Source organism: Salarias fasciatus, unplaced genomic scaffold (assembly GCF_902148845.1).
Source record: "Salarias fasciatus unplaced genomic scaffold, fSalaFa1.1, whole genome shotgun sequence".
In the NCBI taxonomy this organism is placed as follows: domain Eukaryota; kingdom Metazoa; phylum Chordata; class Actinopteri; order Blenniiformes; family Blenniidae; genus Salarias; species Salarias fasciatus.
In genome coordinates this window covers 823,537-840,217 of record NW_021941377.1, presented here as the reverse complement: position 1 = coordinate 840,217, position 16,681 = coordinate 823,537, and the positions used below count along the sequence as shown (strand labels likewise).

General features: G+C 26.8%; 1 protein-coding gene across 1 annotated transcript; it reads right to left on the bottom strand.

Annotated features, from left to right (window-relative positions):
- Window positions 1-1,567: 1,567 nt before the first annotated feature.
- LOC115385275 (tetraspanin-33) lies at window positions 1,568-15,510 on the bottom strand. Its single transcript, XM_030087251.1, has 7 exons — window positions 15,370-15,510; window positions 13,858-13,915; window positions 11,292-11,416; window positions 8,920-8,994; window positions 7,174-7,398; window positions 4,455-4,655; window positions 1,568-1,895 (listed from the first exon to the last, which is right to left on the bottom strand). The coding sequence occupies exons 1-7, from the start codon at window positions 15,502-15,504 to the stop codon at window positions 1,752-1,754; spliced, it is 963 nt and encodes a 320-aa protein (XP_029943111.1). The 5' UTR covers window positions 15,505-15,510; the 3' UTR covers window positions 1,568-1,751.
- Window positions 15,511-16,681: the final 1,171 nt, after the last annotated feature.

The following is a 16,681-nucleotide window of genomic DNA, read 5'->3' as shown; positions in this document are numbered from 1 at the left end:
GCAGCCGAGTGTGAAGCGACAGGAATGAGGATCAGCACCTCCAAATCCGAGGCCATGGTCCTCGACCGGAACAAGGTGGCTTGCCCTCTCCAGGTAGGTAGAGAGACCCTAGCCCAGGTGGAGGAGTTTAAGTATCTTGGGGTCTTGTTCACGAGTGGGGGACGGATGGAGCGTGAGATTGACAGGCGGATCGGTGCAGCGGCTGCCGTGATGCAGTCGTTGTATCGGTCCGTCGTGGTGAAGAAGGAGCTGAGCCGAAAGGCGAAGCTCTCGATTTACCGGTCAATCTACGTTCCCACCCTCACCTATGGTCATGAGCTTTGGGTCATGACCGAAAGGACAAGATCCCGGATACAAGCGGCCGAAATGAGCTTCCTCCGTAGGGTGGCTGGGCGCTCCCTTAGAGATAGGGTGAGGAGCTCAGTCACCAGGGAGGAGCTCGGAGTAGAGCCGCTTCTCCTCCACATCGAGAGGGGCCAGCTGAGGTGGCTCGGGCATCTGTTCAGGATGCCTCCTGGACGCCTCCCTGGGGAGGTTTTCCGGGCATGTCCCACCGGGAGGAGACCCCGGGGAAGACCCAGGACACGCTGGAGAGACTATGTCTCTCGGCTGGCCTGGGAACGCCTTGGGATCCTCCCGGAAGAGCTGGAGGAAGTGTCTGGGGACAGGGAAGTCTGGGCATCCCTGCTGAGACTGCTGCCCCCGCGACCCGGCCCCGGATAAGCGGCTGAAGATGGATGGATGGATGGATATATATATATTAATGCTTATTAAATCATTTTATTTATTTATTAACTTGTTATTTTGGTAAATTTATTAACTATTATTATTATTTAATAACAAAATATTTTAACTTTTTAAATTTTTTAAAATTTTAATTAAAATTTTAATTTAATTTTTGAAAAAGTTTTTTAATTAAATTAAAACATTTAAAAAATAAATTGCAATTTTTTAAAAAAAAATTTAAATATATAAATTCTTGCATATATATATATATATATATATATATATATATATATATATATATATATATATATATATATATATATATATATATGCTTGGATCTGCTCCAAGCATATATATATATATATATATATATATATATATATATATATATATATATATATATATGCTTATTACATCATTTTATTTTTTTATTAACCTGTTAACTTGTTAAATTTATTTTTATTGTTATTTGTCTCATAACAACAATTTTAAAAATTTTAATTTTTCAAAATATTAATTTTAATTTAATTTTTAATGGTTTTGTGAAATCAAGTTTCAAAATTTTATAATTACATTACAATATTTTTTTTTAATTTTTTTAAATTTAGAATTTGTTGCATATACATCATTTTATTTATTTATGAACTTCTAAAGTTGTTAAATTTATTATTATTATTTTTAAGAACCAAAAATTTGAGAAAACATTAAACGTTTTAAATTTCTTAAAAATTTGATTTTAATTTTAATTTAATTTTTTTTGAAAGTTTTTCAAATGAAATTAAACAAATGTAAAATTTAATTTAATTTTTAATTTATTTTTTACTTATTTTTTGTTGCATATATGTATATATATACTTATTAAATCATTTTATTTATCTACAACTTCTTGACTGGTTCAAATTATTTTTCTATATTATTATTTTTTTCAATCATTTTAATATCTAATCATTTTAATGAATTCTAATTTTTTAAATATTTATTAATATTTCTTTTTTGAAATTTTCAATGAAGCTAGCTGCTAGCCTCAGTCGTAGTCGAAGTCAGCGAACGCCGGCAGCCAGACGGACGGGCTCCGGTCCCTCTCCCGGTCCCGGTCCCGGTCCCGGTTCCTCTTCTGGACCCGGCGGATCCAGCAGACCTGGACCAGAGCCAGAACCACCAGGGAGACCTGATAAACAAACAAACAAACAAACAAACAAACAAACAAACAAACAAATTATGTTGAAACTCCGTCTTCTGTGATATAAAATAAAAATGAGACATAAAAGTGATTTAAATAGAGAATTAAAAAAATAAGGAAAAATCAATTCATAATAAATACATGAAACATGACAATATAAACATAACAGTAAAAAATATAAGTACAAATTCAATAATATAATTACAGAATGCATATAATTAATTAATTATATATAATTATTAGACATACATTTTTTAAAATCATTTCGAAATAATTAATTTTTAAAATATAACAAATATAAAATGTCAGACATTAATAATTTTAAGAAACTTGTTAAAAGACAAAATAGAAAAAAAAATATTATACACACACATATACATATATATACATATACATACATATATCCACATATATATATATAATATTAATGACTACATAAATTTTATGTATTTATATATTTTCTTTAAATAGTAATTATTTAAAATATAACATAATATAATATAAATTATTTTTTATTTTTATGAACAGGTTAAAATAAAAAACATATATAAAAGAATATTTGTAAATAAAACAATATAAATACAAATAGAAAAATCATAACAACATGACATAATATTAATGAATGTGTAAACATAAAATTTTTACAATAATAATTATGTAAAATATAACAAATGTAAAACATCAGAGAGAAATAATTTAAAAAAACAGATTAAATTCAAAAATATATAAAATAATAATTATATACAAAAAATTAATAACAAAATAGAACAAAATGTAATATTAATAAATACACAACAATTTTTTTTAAATAGTAAAAATAGTAAATACATACAAAAATTAATAAATTAGCTATTTAAAATATAACAAATATAAAATATCAGACAGAAATAATTTTAAAAAAAGATGTTAAAAGAAAATAATAGAAGAAAAAATAATTATTATTATATATGTAATATAATTACAAAATAGAAAAATTATAAAAAAATACATAATATTAATGAATACATAAACATAATTTTTATTAAAATAATAACTATTTAAAATAAAACAAATATCAAACATCAGACAGAAATAATTTTAACAAACACGTTAAAATAAAAAAGTTATATAAAATAATGATTATGTACAAAAATAATAACAAAATAGAAAAATAAAAAAATAAAAAATATTAATAAATACATAACAATATTTTTTAAATAGTAATTACTTGAAATATAACAAATATAAAACATCAGACAGAAATATTTTAATAAACTGGTTAAAATAAAGAACAATATATAAAATAATTATTATATATAAAATAATATAATTACAAAATGGAAAAATAATAAAAAGATAAGTAATATTAACAAATGCATAAAAATATATTTTTTTCAAATAATAATTATTTAAAAAATTAAATAAATGTACAACTAATACAACAATGTCATAAACACATAAGAAAATAAAAATAAAAATGATTTTAAAAATAATATCATTACAAATTAAAAAAAATTGGATTCAACAAATTCACACATGTGAATTCATCTTTATTTTAAAATCATAGCAATATAAAAAATAACATTAATAACAAAATAGAAAATAAAAAATATATAGATTATAATATATTTAGATCAATTAAACATGTAAAATAATTATAAAAAAATAATATTAATAAACAGATTAAAATACAACAAATTTAAAAAGAATAGCTATATAAAAATAATGTAAATGTAAAGTAAAAAGTATTTCTTTTATATATTTGCAATTTTAATGTTTAATGTTTTTGTTTGTATTTGTTTTATTTAATGTTTGTTGTTTTTTGTTTGTATGATATTAATAGATGCATTGATGCGTACGTGTACAAGAGAGCTTTGTTGTGGAACTTGGTGACTGAAATTAGTAATGTAATAATAATAATCATCATCATCATCATATGATTATTATATATTATTCTTAGGGCGATCATTTTTATGCGTTAATTAGATTAATTAATCACAACGCAAATTCAATTATAGCACGCATTAGCATTAGCACTAGCACCACGGTTGCCACGGTCACCTCCAGCATTAGCACTAGCATCAGGGTTGCCATGGTTACCTCCAGCATTAGCAATAGCATCAGGGTTGCCATGGTTACCTCCAGCATTAGCACTAGCACCACGGTTGCCATGGTTACCTCCAGCATTAGCACTATCATCAGGGTTGCCATGGTTACCTCCAGCATTAGCACTAGCATCAGGGTTGCCATGGTTACCTCCAGCATTAGCAATAGCATCAGGGTTGCCATGGTTACCTCCAGCATTAGCACTAGCACCACGGTTGCCATGGTTACCTCCAGCATTAGCACTATCATCAGGGTTGCCATGGTTACCTCCAGCATTAGCACTAGCATCAGGGTTGCCATAGTTACCTCCAGCATTAGCACTAGCATCAGGGTTGCCATGGTCACCTCCAGCATTAGCACTCGCATCAGGGTTGCCATGGTCACCTCCAGCATTAGCACTAGCATCAGGGTTGCCATGGTCACCTCCAGCACTAGCATTAGCATCAGGGTTGCCATGGTTACCTCCAGCAGCAGCATGGCCAGCGTCAGTCCGGCCACCAGCAGCAGGTTGTTCCTGGTCCAGGTCCGGATCTGCTCCAAACAGCCCACAGTGAAGATCTGCTGGTCCCGGTCCCAGTCCCGGTCCCGGTCCCGGTCCTGGTCCCGGTCCCGGTCCGGGTCCTGGTCCTGCATCCCGTAGCCGCACATGGTGTTCAGGACCGTCTGCAAGATAAAAATAAAATTATATATGAATCAGTAAATAAATAAATAAATAAATAAATAAATAAATAAATAAATAAATAGAATAAAAAAACACAAGAAATCCATTGAATTAAATGAATAAATAAATAAATAAATAAATAAATAAATAAATAAATAAATAAATAAATAAATAAATAAATAAATAGAATAAAAAAACAGAAGAAATCCATTGAATTAAATGAATACATAAATAAATAAATAAATAAATAAATAAATAAATAAATAAATAAATAAAATTTCAATTTCGGAAAAGAAAAATGCGGAAACATGAAGTACAAGTGATTAAAACCAATAAATAAAAAATAAAATTAAAAACACAATGAATCAATTAAATACAGAAATCACTAAATAAAAATAAATAAATGAATAAATAAATAAAATAATCAATAAATAAATGAATAAATACATAAATAAAATTTCAATTTTGGAAAAGAAAAATGCAGAAACATGAAGTACAAGTGAGTAAAACTGACAAATAAAAATTAAATTAAAAAACACAATGAATCCATTAAATACAAAAACCACTCAATAAAATAAATAAATAAGATAATAAATAAATAAATAAATAAACAAATAAAAAAAAATAAATAAATAAATAAATGAAGAGGAAAAAGAAAAAGGTCGGAAAATCTCAATTAAAAATGTGAGAAAAGAAACAAAAATGTAAAGAAAGCAATTTAAATCAGTAAAAATAAAGAAGAAAACAAATAAATGGATAAAATTTCAGTTCAAAAAAACATTGAAAAACGTTAAATAAAAATCAAAAAGCTATGAATACATACAAATAGTATTAATTAAAAAAAACTAAATTTTTAATAAAAAAAAATCAATGACAAAGTTAAAAAAATGACAATAAATCTGTGAGAAACAGTCGAATCAAACTCAATGGAATAAAGTAGCAAAATAAAAAATTATAAATCAAATGTCGAAGTAAATAAATAACATTGGAAATTGCAAAATTGAAAAAATGTCAACAAATATTAAAAAACGAATCAATTTTAAAATATATATAAATAGATCTTAGAAAAAAATGTTCATCACACCATTGAAAAAATGTGGAAATAAATAATAAATAATTCAAAAATAAATAAATAAACAAATACATAAATTAATAAATAAATAGTAGTTTGCAGTAAACAAGATAACATTTTAAAATATCAAAATAAATAACAACAAATATAAATAAAATATAAATATATTTAACCAAATTTATAGAAATATATATCATAAATAAAATGAACAATATGAACAATATAATTTATAAACAATAATAAATACAATTATAAAATAAATATAATTCATATAAAACTATATAAATTAAATAAAACATATAAACAATATAATTTATAAACAATAAAACGATCAATATAAACAATATATTTCATATACAATAGTAAATATAATTATAGAAGTAACATAATTAATGTATAACCACATAAATAAAATTAACAAGATTAATATTATTTATAAACAAATAATTTATAAACAATATAAATTAAAATATCAAAAACACCAACTGAAAAAACAAAATGAATAAACCAAAAACAGAAAACATAACAAAAACAACAAGAAAACGTTACAACACAGAAACATAACAACAACAAAAAACAAAAACAACAAAACATAACCACAGCAACAAAAAACAACAACAAAACATCACAACAAAAAACATAACAAAAACAACAACAAAACAGAACAACAAAAACAGAACAAAAAACAACAAAATAAAAACAGAACAAAAACTCAACAACAACACATAACAACAACAAAAAACATAACAAAAAACACAACAACAAAATAACTAAAACATAACAACAACAAAACAAAAAAACAACAAAACATAACAACAAAAACCACAACAATGAAACACAACAACAAAATAACTAAAAAAAAAACAACAACAACAAAACATAACAACAACAGCAAAACAAAAAAACAAAACATAACAACAAAAACACAACAATGAAACACATCAACAAAATAACTAAAACAACAAAAAAACAACAACAAAACAAAAAAACAACGAAACACAACAACAAAATAACTTAAACATAACAAAACAACAACAACAAAACAACAAAAACATAACAAAAACTCAACAACAACACATAACAGCTAAATCATAACAAAAAACAACAAAACATAACAACAAAACACAACAACAAAATAACAAAAACATAACAACAACAAAACAACAAAAACATAACAAAAACTCAACAACAACAAAATCATTACAAAAAACAACAAAACATAACAACAAGAAACACAACAAGAAAACACAACAACAAAAGCATAACAAAAACTCAACAACAACAAATGACAACAACAACAAAACAGCAAAAAACATAACAACAAAACAACAACAAAACATAGCAAAAACAACAACAACAACAAAACATAAAAAACAACAAAAAACGTAACAACATAAAAGATCAAATCAAATGACACAAAATAATGATGGAAGATTTAAAAAGCGGACCTGGTTGCCGTGGCGACGGCAGCAGGAGTAGGGCACGCCGCAGGCCTCCAGGCCCGGGTTGCCGTGGCGACAGGTGAAGTAGGGGTTGCGGTCCCAGTCGCCGTGCCCGCCCACGCCGCAGCAGCCGAACTTCCGCTGGACGAAGTCGATGGCGTTCTGCAGGTCGGGGTCGTCACGGTAACTCTCCACCGCCCGCATCAGCAGCCGCTCCGAGCGCTCCAGCACCTGCAGCGTTACCGTGGCGACCGAGGGATGGAGAGGAGGGGGGGGGCGGGGTTAAAAAATCAATCACAATAAAATGAGACAAAATGAATGATACTGATAAAGTTTTAAGACTTTGAACGAAAAAACTGAGTATCAATAATTGGAAAAAAATCAGAGAAAGATTAAATTGTATCAACTGAAGAAAAATGAATAAAATCAATGAAATATAAATATAACAAAAAATATCTCAACATTTTATGTCTAAAAATCTATAAAAAAAAAAAATATATATGAAATATAAAAAAAACAAATATATAAAATCAATATATTGGTTAAAAAATATATATAAAATAAAGATATAAAAAATGCCTTTTTTAATTTTAATACAGTTTCTATTAGTTTTCTCGTTGTCCTGATTAAAAAGTACAGAAAAATAGTATTTTTGTTGATTGCGAATTTTTTTAATTTTGTATTTATTTAGAAATATGTATGCATTTAATTAGAATTAAAAAGTAATAAAATGATTTTAAATTAAAATAATAAATATTAATAATTAAACAAATCAGAGAAAGATTAAATTATATCAGCTTAAAAAAATGAATAAAATCAATGAAAAATAATTATCACAAAAAATATCTGAACATTTTACATATAAAATCTCAAAAAAAAATATGTAAAATATGTATATATTTTTTTTTCCAATGTTCATTTTATTTATTTCTTTTATTTTATTATTTATTATGTATATACTATTATTGTAATACAGTTTGTCTTAGTTTTTTTTTGGCCAGATTAAAACGTACAGAAAAAATAATATTTTCATTTATTACTCATTTTTTTAATTTTGTATTAATAATTTAATTAGAAATTGAAAAAATAATAAGATTTTGAATTAACACAATAAATACTGATAATTTGAAAAACTCCGAGAAAGATTAAATTATGTCAACTGAAAAAATGAATAAAATGAATAAAAAATAATAATAAAAGATATATGGACATTTTACATCCAAAAATCTATTTAAAAATATATGAAATATATAAAAATAAATCGAGAAAATCAATATATTAGATGAAAAATATGTATTTACATTAAACATATTAAAAAACGCCCTTTTTTTAATACAGTTTATCTTAGTTTGTTTTTTCAGCCTGATTAAAAAATATAGAAAAATATAATTATCTGTTTTATTTTTTGTTCATTTAATTTTGTATTTATAAATTAATTATAAAAAAATAGTATGAACGTAAACCTGAACTAAATGTAAATTAATCCACAAATAAGAAATTAATATTATTTTTCATATTTTTTAAACATAATTTTTTATATTTTTTGATGATATATATAATTCTATATATTTCTAATTTGTGATTGTGTTGTGACATATTTATTTTTTTCACTTCTTTGTTTATTATTTGTTTTTTGTGATTCTATCATTTTGACAAAACAAAGGCATTTGAAAAACTACAGTAAATACAATCAATAGAAAGTCGTCAAATTGAAAAAGTAATAATAATAAACAGGTGTTTGGCGTCTCTCACCTGATCGGTGAAGAGGAAACAGACGCAACCGGCGACGATCTGAAGGACGAGAACCAGAAGCAGCAGCGACAGGAACTGAGGAGCACCCAAAAAGAAAGATTTTATTTAAAAAAATATTGAATATTTTGTATTTGAGTTATTTACTTGGTTGAATTAATCTACAGTTTAGTTTTAAAGTTGTTTTATTTACTTTTATATTTACTTATTTATTTTTTGAGTTTTTTAGTTTAAAATTTAATTTACACTTTACTTTTATCTAAATGTATTTATTTATGTAAATAATGAATGAATTAATTAATTTATTTATTGATTGATTTATGTAGCTTTTATATATTTGGTGTCAGAAGTTTTTACGACTTCTAAAAATTTATATTTAGTTATTTATTTTCTTGAATATTTCTGTATTTGTAAAATTTTCTAAATTGATTAGTTTTATTTTAAAATAATTTTTTTTTTAATTTAATTTACACTTTATTTTTATTTCAATGTATTTATTTATTTATTTATTTATTTATTTATTTATTTATTTATTTATTTAATTTTGTAGTTTTTATATATTTGGTGTCGGGAATTTTTACGAATTCGAAAAAAATAATAATAAATGAACACAACAAACGAAATAAAATACAAAAGTACGAATTTTAAGAAGACTTAAAATATGTTACCAAAAAAATTAGATGCAATAACAATAACAATAATAATAAGAAAAAATAATAATAATAATAATAATATGAATAAAATGTTAAAATAATAAGAACATGTTAAAAAAATATGTTAAATATGAAATATTAAAATAATAAGAAAATCTCTTTTTGTAAAAAAAAAAAAAGTATAAATTGCAAAACACTATTAAAAAAATTGCTAAATCACTCAATAAAATAAAAACTAATATTGGAAAATTTAATTGAAGATTCATTGACTATGAATAGAAATACTAAATGTAATATTTTTGTAATTAAGTAAACGTTGTTAAAATAACACTTAGTGGAAAAAGTTCGAAAAGACAATAATAACAATAACAACAACAACAATAATAACAATAAACTAAGGTAAAAAGGGTTTGAGTTGCTTTTTTTAATTTTATATTTACTGATTTATTTTTTCTTGTAGTTTTTATATATTTGGCGTTGTAAAAATGTATGAAAAAAAATAATATTAATGAATAAAATATAATAAATAAATAATAAATGACAACAAATATTCCAAAAAATAAACAAAACCAAAAGAAATAAAATACAAAAGTACGAATATTAAGAAGTGTTGAAATGTAACCAAAAAACTAGATGCAATAATAATAATAATAATAATAATAATAATAATAATAATAATAATAATAATGTGAATAAAATGGTAAAACAATATGAAAATGTTTTAAAAAATTGTTAATTGTGAAATGTCAAAATAATAAGAAAATCAATCAAAATAAAAAAAAGCAAAAATAAGCATAACTTTGCAAAACATTTTTTTTTTAAATTGATGATTTCAATTCCAAATAAAAACTAATATTGCAACATTTATTTGAAGATTCATTGAGTTTAAGTTTCATTTAAGTACATTCAATTACTTTAAAATATTTTTTTAATTCTACATTTATTTGTTTTTTTTGCATGTAAAGTTTGAAACAGTTTAAAATGTTATTTAATTTAAATTAAATAAAGTCATTTTTTAATTTCACTAATTTAACAATTAAATTGTTTTCTGAAGTTATATGTAATAGAATGAATAGGAATATTTTAACAACATTTGTTGAGGTGTATAAAAAATAATAAAATGGATGTAAACAAAAATATTTTTTATGAGAAAAAAATTTAATTCTTGAATAGAAATTTGAATAAATGAAATAAGAAATATCAACACAAATAAGAACATATATTTAAAATAAACAAAATTTTAAACTTGAAAAAATTTAACAATTCAAAGCCAAAAAAATATTTGAAATAAAAATTAAATTAAAAAAATAAAAATAGAAATAAACATAAAATCAAATAAAAATTTAAGAAATGAAAAATCCTAATTTTTTAATATTTTAATTTTCAAATTCATTGAATATAAATGAATAATAATGAACTAATGTAAATAATGGTTTTAAAAATATTTTTTTTAATCAAATCAAAAAGAAAATAATAATAATAATAATAATAATAATAATAATAATAATAATAATAATAATAACAATAATAATAATAATAATAATAATAATAATAATAATAATAATAATAATAATAATAACAATAATAATAATAACATGTATGAAACAATGTAAAAAAAAACCAGGTCAAAATTAATCAACAAAAGAAAATTGTGAAATAAATAATATATAAAATAATATAAAATAAATATTCAATGTAATAAAGGATGCTAGCTGTACTGACAGCGTTAAGCAGGCAGGGGGCGTTCCTGAGCGAGCCGGAGCATCCCAGGAAGGTCAGCAGGAAGAGGAAGGAGCCAACGCAGATCAGGAAGAGGGCGGGGTCAACGGACAATGAGTCCACCACGCCTGGGGCCAGAGAAACAGTCACATGTCTTTATTTTATTTTTCTGTAATTTAGGATAATAATTTTTGTATATATATATATATTCATTTATTTTTTTAATAATACTTCTTTAATACAATAATTATTTAAGTTTTATTTGCAGTGTTTTAATTATATTTTATAGATAAGCAATTAGATAAATTCTTATAAATGCTAATAAAAATAAAACAACATTAAATTATATATATATATATATATATATATATATATAATTTTTTTGTAATATTACTTCTTTAGTACAATAATTATTTAAGTTTTATTTGTAATGTTTTAATTATATTTTATAGATAAGCAATTAAATGAAATGTTATAAATGATAATAAAAATTAATAAGAGAAAGTTAAATGAATGAAATATATATTTTTCAATATTACTTCTTTAACACAATAATTATTTTAAGTTTTATTTGTAATGTTTTAATTATATTTTATCGACAAGCAAGTAAACAAAATATAAAAAATGATAAGAACAAATAAAACAAAATTAAATGAAATATATATATATATATATATATATATATATATATATATATATATATATATAGTAATATTACTTCTTTAATACAATAGGTATTTGTAATGCTTTAATTATATCTTATAGATCAGCAATGAAATAAAATATTATAAATGAGAATAAAACATAAAGAAAAGAAAATTAAATATATATATATATATATATATATATATATATATATATATATATATATATATATATATATATACACACATATATATACATACAGTTTTTATTGTTTATTCAGTAATATTGTTACATATAAAAATAGGTTTTGCTTGTTTTATTTATTTTAGAACTTTTTTTATTTTATTATATTTATTACTATTACACGTTTTTTAATTGTTTTATTTGTGATGTTTTCATTTATTTTATTTTAAATATATTTTCTTATTTTTGTTAATTTTTTTTATTTCATTGATTTGAATTTAAATAAAATATTACAAATGATAATGAAAAATAAAAAAATGTCAAACAAATTATAAAACAAAAGTACAAAAAATTAAAAAAAATTAAATTAAAATAAATGAATAATAATACAATAACATATAAAAACTATAAAAAAAGTTTATGAGTCGTATTCTCACTTCTTCATATTTTCAAGCCTTTTTTTGATTTTCCAGGATTTTCCTCATTTTCTCGCCTTCTCGTTGTTTTACCATCTTTTTTCCATATTTTTCCATACTTTCCCGATTTTCTCGTTATTGCTTTCCGTCATTTTCCCGCCTTGTGATTGATTTCCCTGCCGTTTCATTGATTTTCCCGCCTTTTCATATTCATTTTCCCGCCATTTCTTCACTCTCCCACCTGTTTATTGATTTTTCCCGCCTTCTTGTTATGTTCCCGCATTTTCCAGATTTTCCCGTCTTTTCTTATTTTCTTCCCGCGCAGTCTTTGTTTCCCACCTTTTCATGTATTTTCCGACCTTTCTTCATTTTCCCGCCCTTTCATCAGTTTTCCCGCCTTTTCTAGATTTTCCTGTCTTTTCTTGTTTTTCCCGGTTTCTCATATATTTTACTGCCTTTTTGTCATTTTCCCACCCTTTCATTGACTTTTCCCGCCTTTTCTTTATTTTCCTGACGATTCCAGATTTTCCTGCCTTTTCTTGTTTTTCCCGCCTTTTGATTGATTAGATTTGTGATTTGATTGAATTTCCCGCCACATTCTCCTGCTCTTTCATGTATTTTCCCGCCTTTTCTTTGCTTTCCCGTCTATTTCAAATGTTCCCGTCTTTTCTTGTTTTTCCCCCCTTCTCATGTATTTTCCCGCCTTTTCTTAATTTCCCCGCCCGTTAATTGTTTTTCCCACCCTTTTATTTATTTTCCCGCCTTTTGATTGATTAGATTTTCGATTTGATTGAATTTCCCACCACATTTTCCCGCTCTTTCATGGATTTTCCCGCGTTTTCTTTATTTTCTCACCGATTTCAGATTTTCCCGTCTTTTCTTGTTCATCCCGCCTTCTCATGTATTTTCCCGCCTTTTCTTAATTTTCCCACCTTTTGATTGTTTTTCCCACCCGTTGATTGATTTTCCCGCCTTTTCTTTATTTTTCCGCCTATTCCAGATTTTCCCGTCTTTTCTTGCTTTTCCCGCCCTTTGATTGTTTTTCCCAATCTTTCATTGACTTTTCCTCCTTATCTTTTTTTCCCGACTATTCCAGATTTTACCGCCTTTTCTTGATTTTCCCGCCTTTTGATTGATTAGATTTTTGATTTGATTGATTTTCCCGCCACATTTTCCTGCTCTTTCATGCATTTTCCCGTCTTTTCTTGTTTTTCCCGCCTTCTCATGCATTTTCCCGCTTTTCGATTGATTTTCCCGCTTTTTTTTTTTTTTCCATGTTCCCGACTTTTCCCCCTCAGGCCCCGCCCACATGAGGCCCCGCCCACCTTTCTCCTTGGCGATCTTGGCGTAAACGCCCACGGCGATCAGGACGGCGCTGACCACCTGCAACGGGACGCTAGCGTTAGCATTAGCATGACCAGGACGCTTGCATTCGCGGTAGCAGCAACAGGAAACTAGCATTAGCATTAGCGATGATGCTAACCACCTGCAACCGGACGCTGACATTAGCATTAGCATGACCAGCTACATGATGCTAGCATTAGCACTAGCAATGATGCTGATTAGCTGACGCAGGATGCTAGCATGAGCATTAGCATTTGTATTATCAGCTAGCATTGACATCATGTTTGCTAATCGGTTAGCTACAGTAGCTTCTTAAGCTAACTCCAACCGGAACCCAACAAAACCAACATGTTTAGCTAACATAGCATTTATGCTAACAGGCTAACTGTTTAAAAATAGGATGCTAGCATTGCACGCAAATGCTAGCAGCGACATCATAATGAATAAGTGGTTAGCATGGCCAGCTGTTGAAGCTAGCTCCTCATCTGAAACAGCAAAATGCTAACAGTACATCTTAATGCTAGTTAATGCTAACATCCTGTGTAATTGGTTAGTATTTTTAGCTTTTTAAATAACAATAATAATATTAATAATAATAATAATAATAATAATAATAATAATAATAATAATAATAATAATAATGATAAAATAATAATAATAATAATAATAATAATAATAATAATAATAACAATAATATAAAATAAAACAAATAAGTAATATAAAATGATAATTAATAACAACAACAACAATGATCATAATGATATAAAATATATAAATAAATAAATAAATAAATAAATAATTGATCATAATAATGATAATAATGTTAATAATAATGATAATAATAATAATAATAATAATAAATTATATAAAATATGTAAATAAATAAATAAATAATGACAATGAAATAATAATAATAATAACTGATATAAAATAAATAATTAAATAAACAAATAAATAAATAATGTTAACAACATAAAATAATAACAACAATAAATGATATTAAATAAATAAATACATAAATAAGTAAATAAATAAATAATAATGATAATAATAATAATAATGAGTAAAAAATAGGACAAAAACATCGGTAGCTAACATAGCATTTGTGCTAACATGCTGTCTGTTCAATACAGACTGTTAGTTAGCATTAAATGCTAATGCTAGCAGTGACATCATGTTCGCTGATTGGGTTAGCTTTAATAGCTTTTGAAGCTAGCTCCTTGTGAAAAAAGGAAAAATACTGTTCACCTAATATAGCATCTAAGCTAACATGCTACCTGATGAAAACCAGATCATAGCATTGAATGCTAATGCTAGCGGTGGCGTCATAATAGCTAGCTGCTTAGCATTCCTAGCTGTCGGAGCTAGCCCCTCCCCCCACAGGTATCAACTGCGCCCTGTTTAGCGGACGTAGCATCGAGCTAGCCACTCGGCGCTCACGCTAGCTGTCTCAAAGAGCCGTTAGCATGCGGCGGCTAGCAGCTAGCGCTCACCCAGAAGACGTAGCAGAGGCAGAAGAGCGAGTACTTCACGCCGCGGTAGCCGCGCATGATGGCAGAGAGTCGGGGAGAGAGAGAGAGAGAGAGAAAACAGCGGGCGAGTCCCAACATGTGGAGCATTCCAGACATTCCGCTAACGCTAGCAGGAGGGGGCTGACGCTAACGCTAGCAGGAGGGGGCTGACGCTAACGCTAGCAGGAGGGGCCCTCGTGGGTGAGCACGAGAGTTAGCATGTGAGCTAATGCTACTATTTTCAATTACCTTGAGAGTTAGCATGTCAGCTAACATTACATTAGAGTTAGCATTTCAGCTAATGCTACTATGTTCTGTTACCATGAGAGTTAGCATGTGAGCTAATGTTACATTAGAGTTAGCATGTGAGCTAATGTTACATTAGAGTTAGCATGTGAGCTAATGTGACACTACAGTTAGCATGTAAGCTAATGCTAGTTTGTTGTATTACCATGAGAGTTAGCATGTAAGCTAATGCTACATTAGAGTTAGCATGTGAGCTAATGTTACATTGGAGTTAGCATGTAAGCTAATGTGACACTAGAGTTAGCATGTCAGCTAATGCTACTATGTTCTGTTAAAATTGAGAGTTAGCATGTAAGCTAATGCTACATTAGAGTTAGCATGTGAGCTAATGTTACATTAGAGTTAGCATGTGAGCTAATGTTACATTAGAGTTAGCATGTGAGCTAATGTGACACTACAGTTAGCATGCAAGCTAATGCTAGTTTGTTGTATTACCATGAGAGTTAGCATGTGAGCTAATGTTATATTAGAGTTAACATGTGAGCTAATGCTACTATTTTCTATTACCTTGAGAGTTCGCATGTCAGCTAACATTACATTAGAGTTAGCATGTAAGCTAATGCTACTATGTTCTGTTAAAATTGAGAGTTAGCATGTGAGCTAATGTTACATTAGAGTTAGCATGTGAGCTAATGTTACACTAGAGTTAGCATGTAAGCTAATGCTACTTTGTTGTATTACCATGACAGTTAGCATGTAAGCTAATGGTACTATGTTCTTTTACCATGAGAGTTAGCATGTGAGCTAATGTTACATTAGAGTTAGCATGTCAGCTAATCCTGCATGAAAGTTAGCATGTTAGCTAATGCTAACTTATCATTAGCATGGAAGCTAATGCTGCATGACTGTTAACATTTCTGCTAATGCTAGAACACTCTCATAGCATGATGCTAACAGGTAAGCTAATGCTAGATTACTGAATTAGCATCAGATTTAGCATGTAAACTAATGCTACAGCTCAGAGCTAGCACGAGCGTTAGCATGAAAG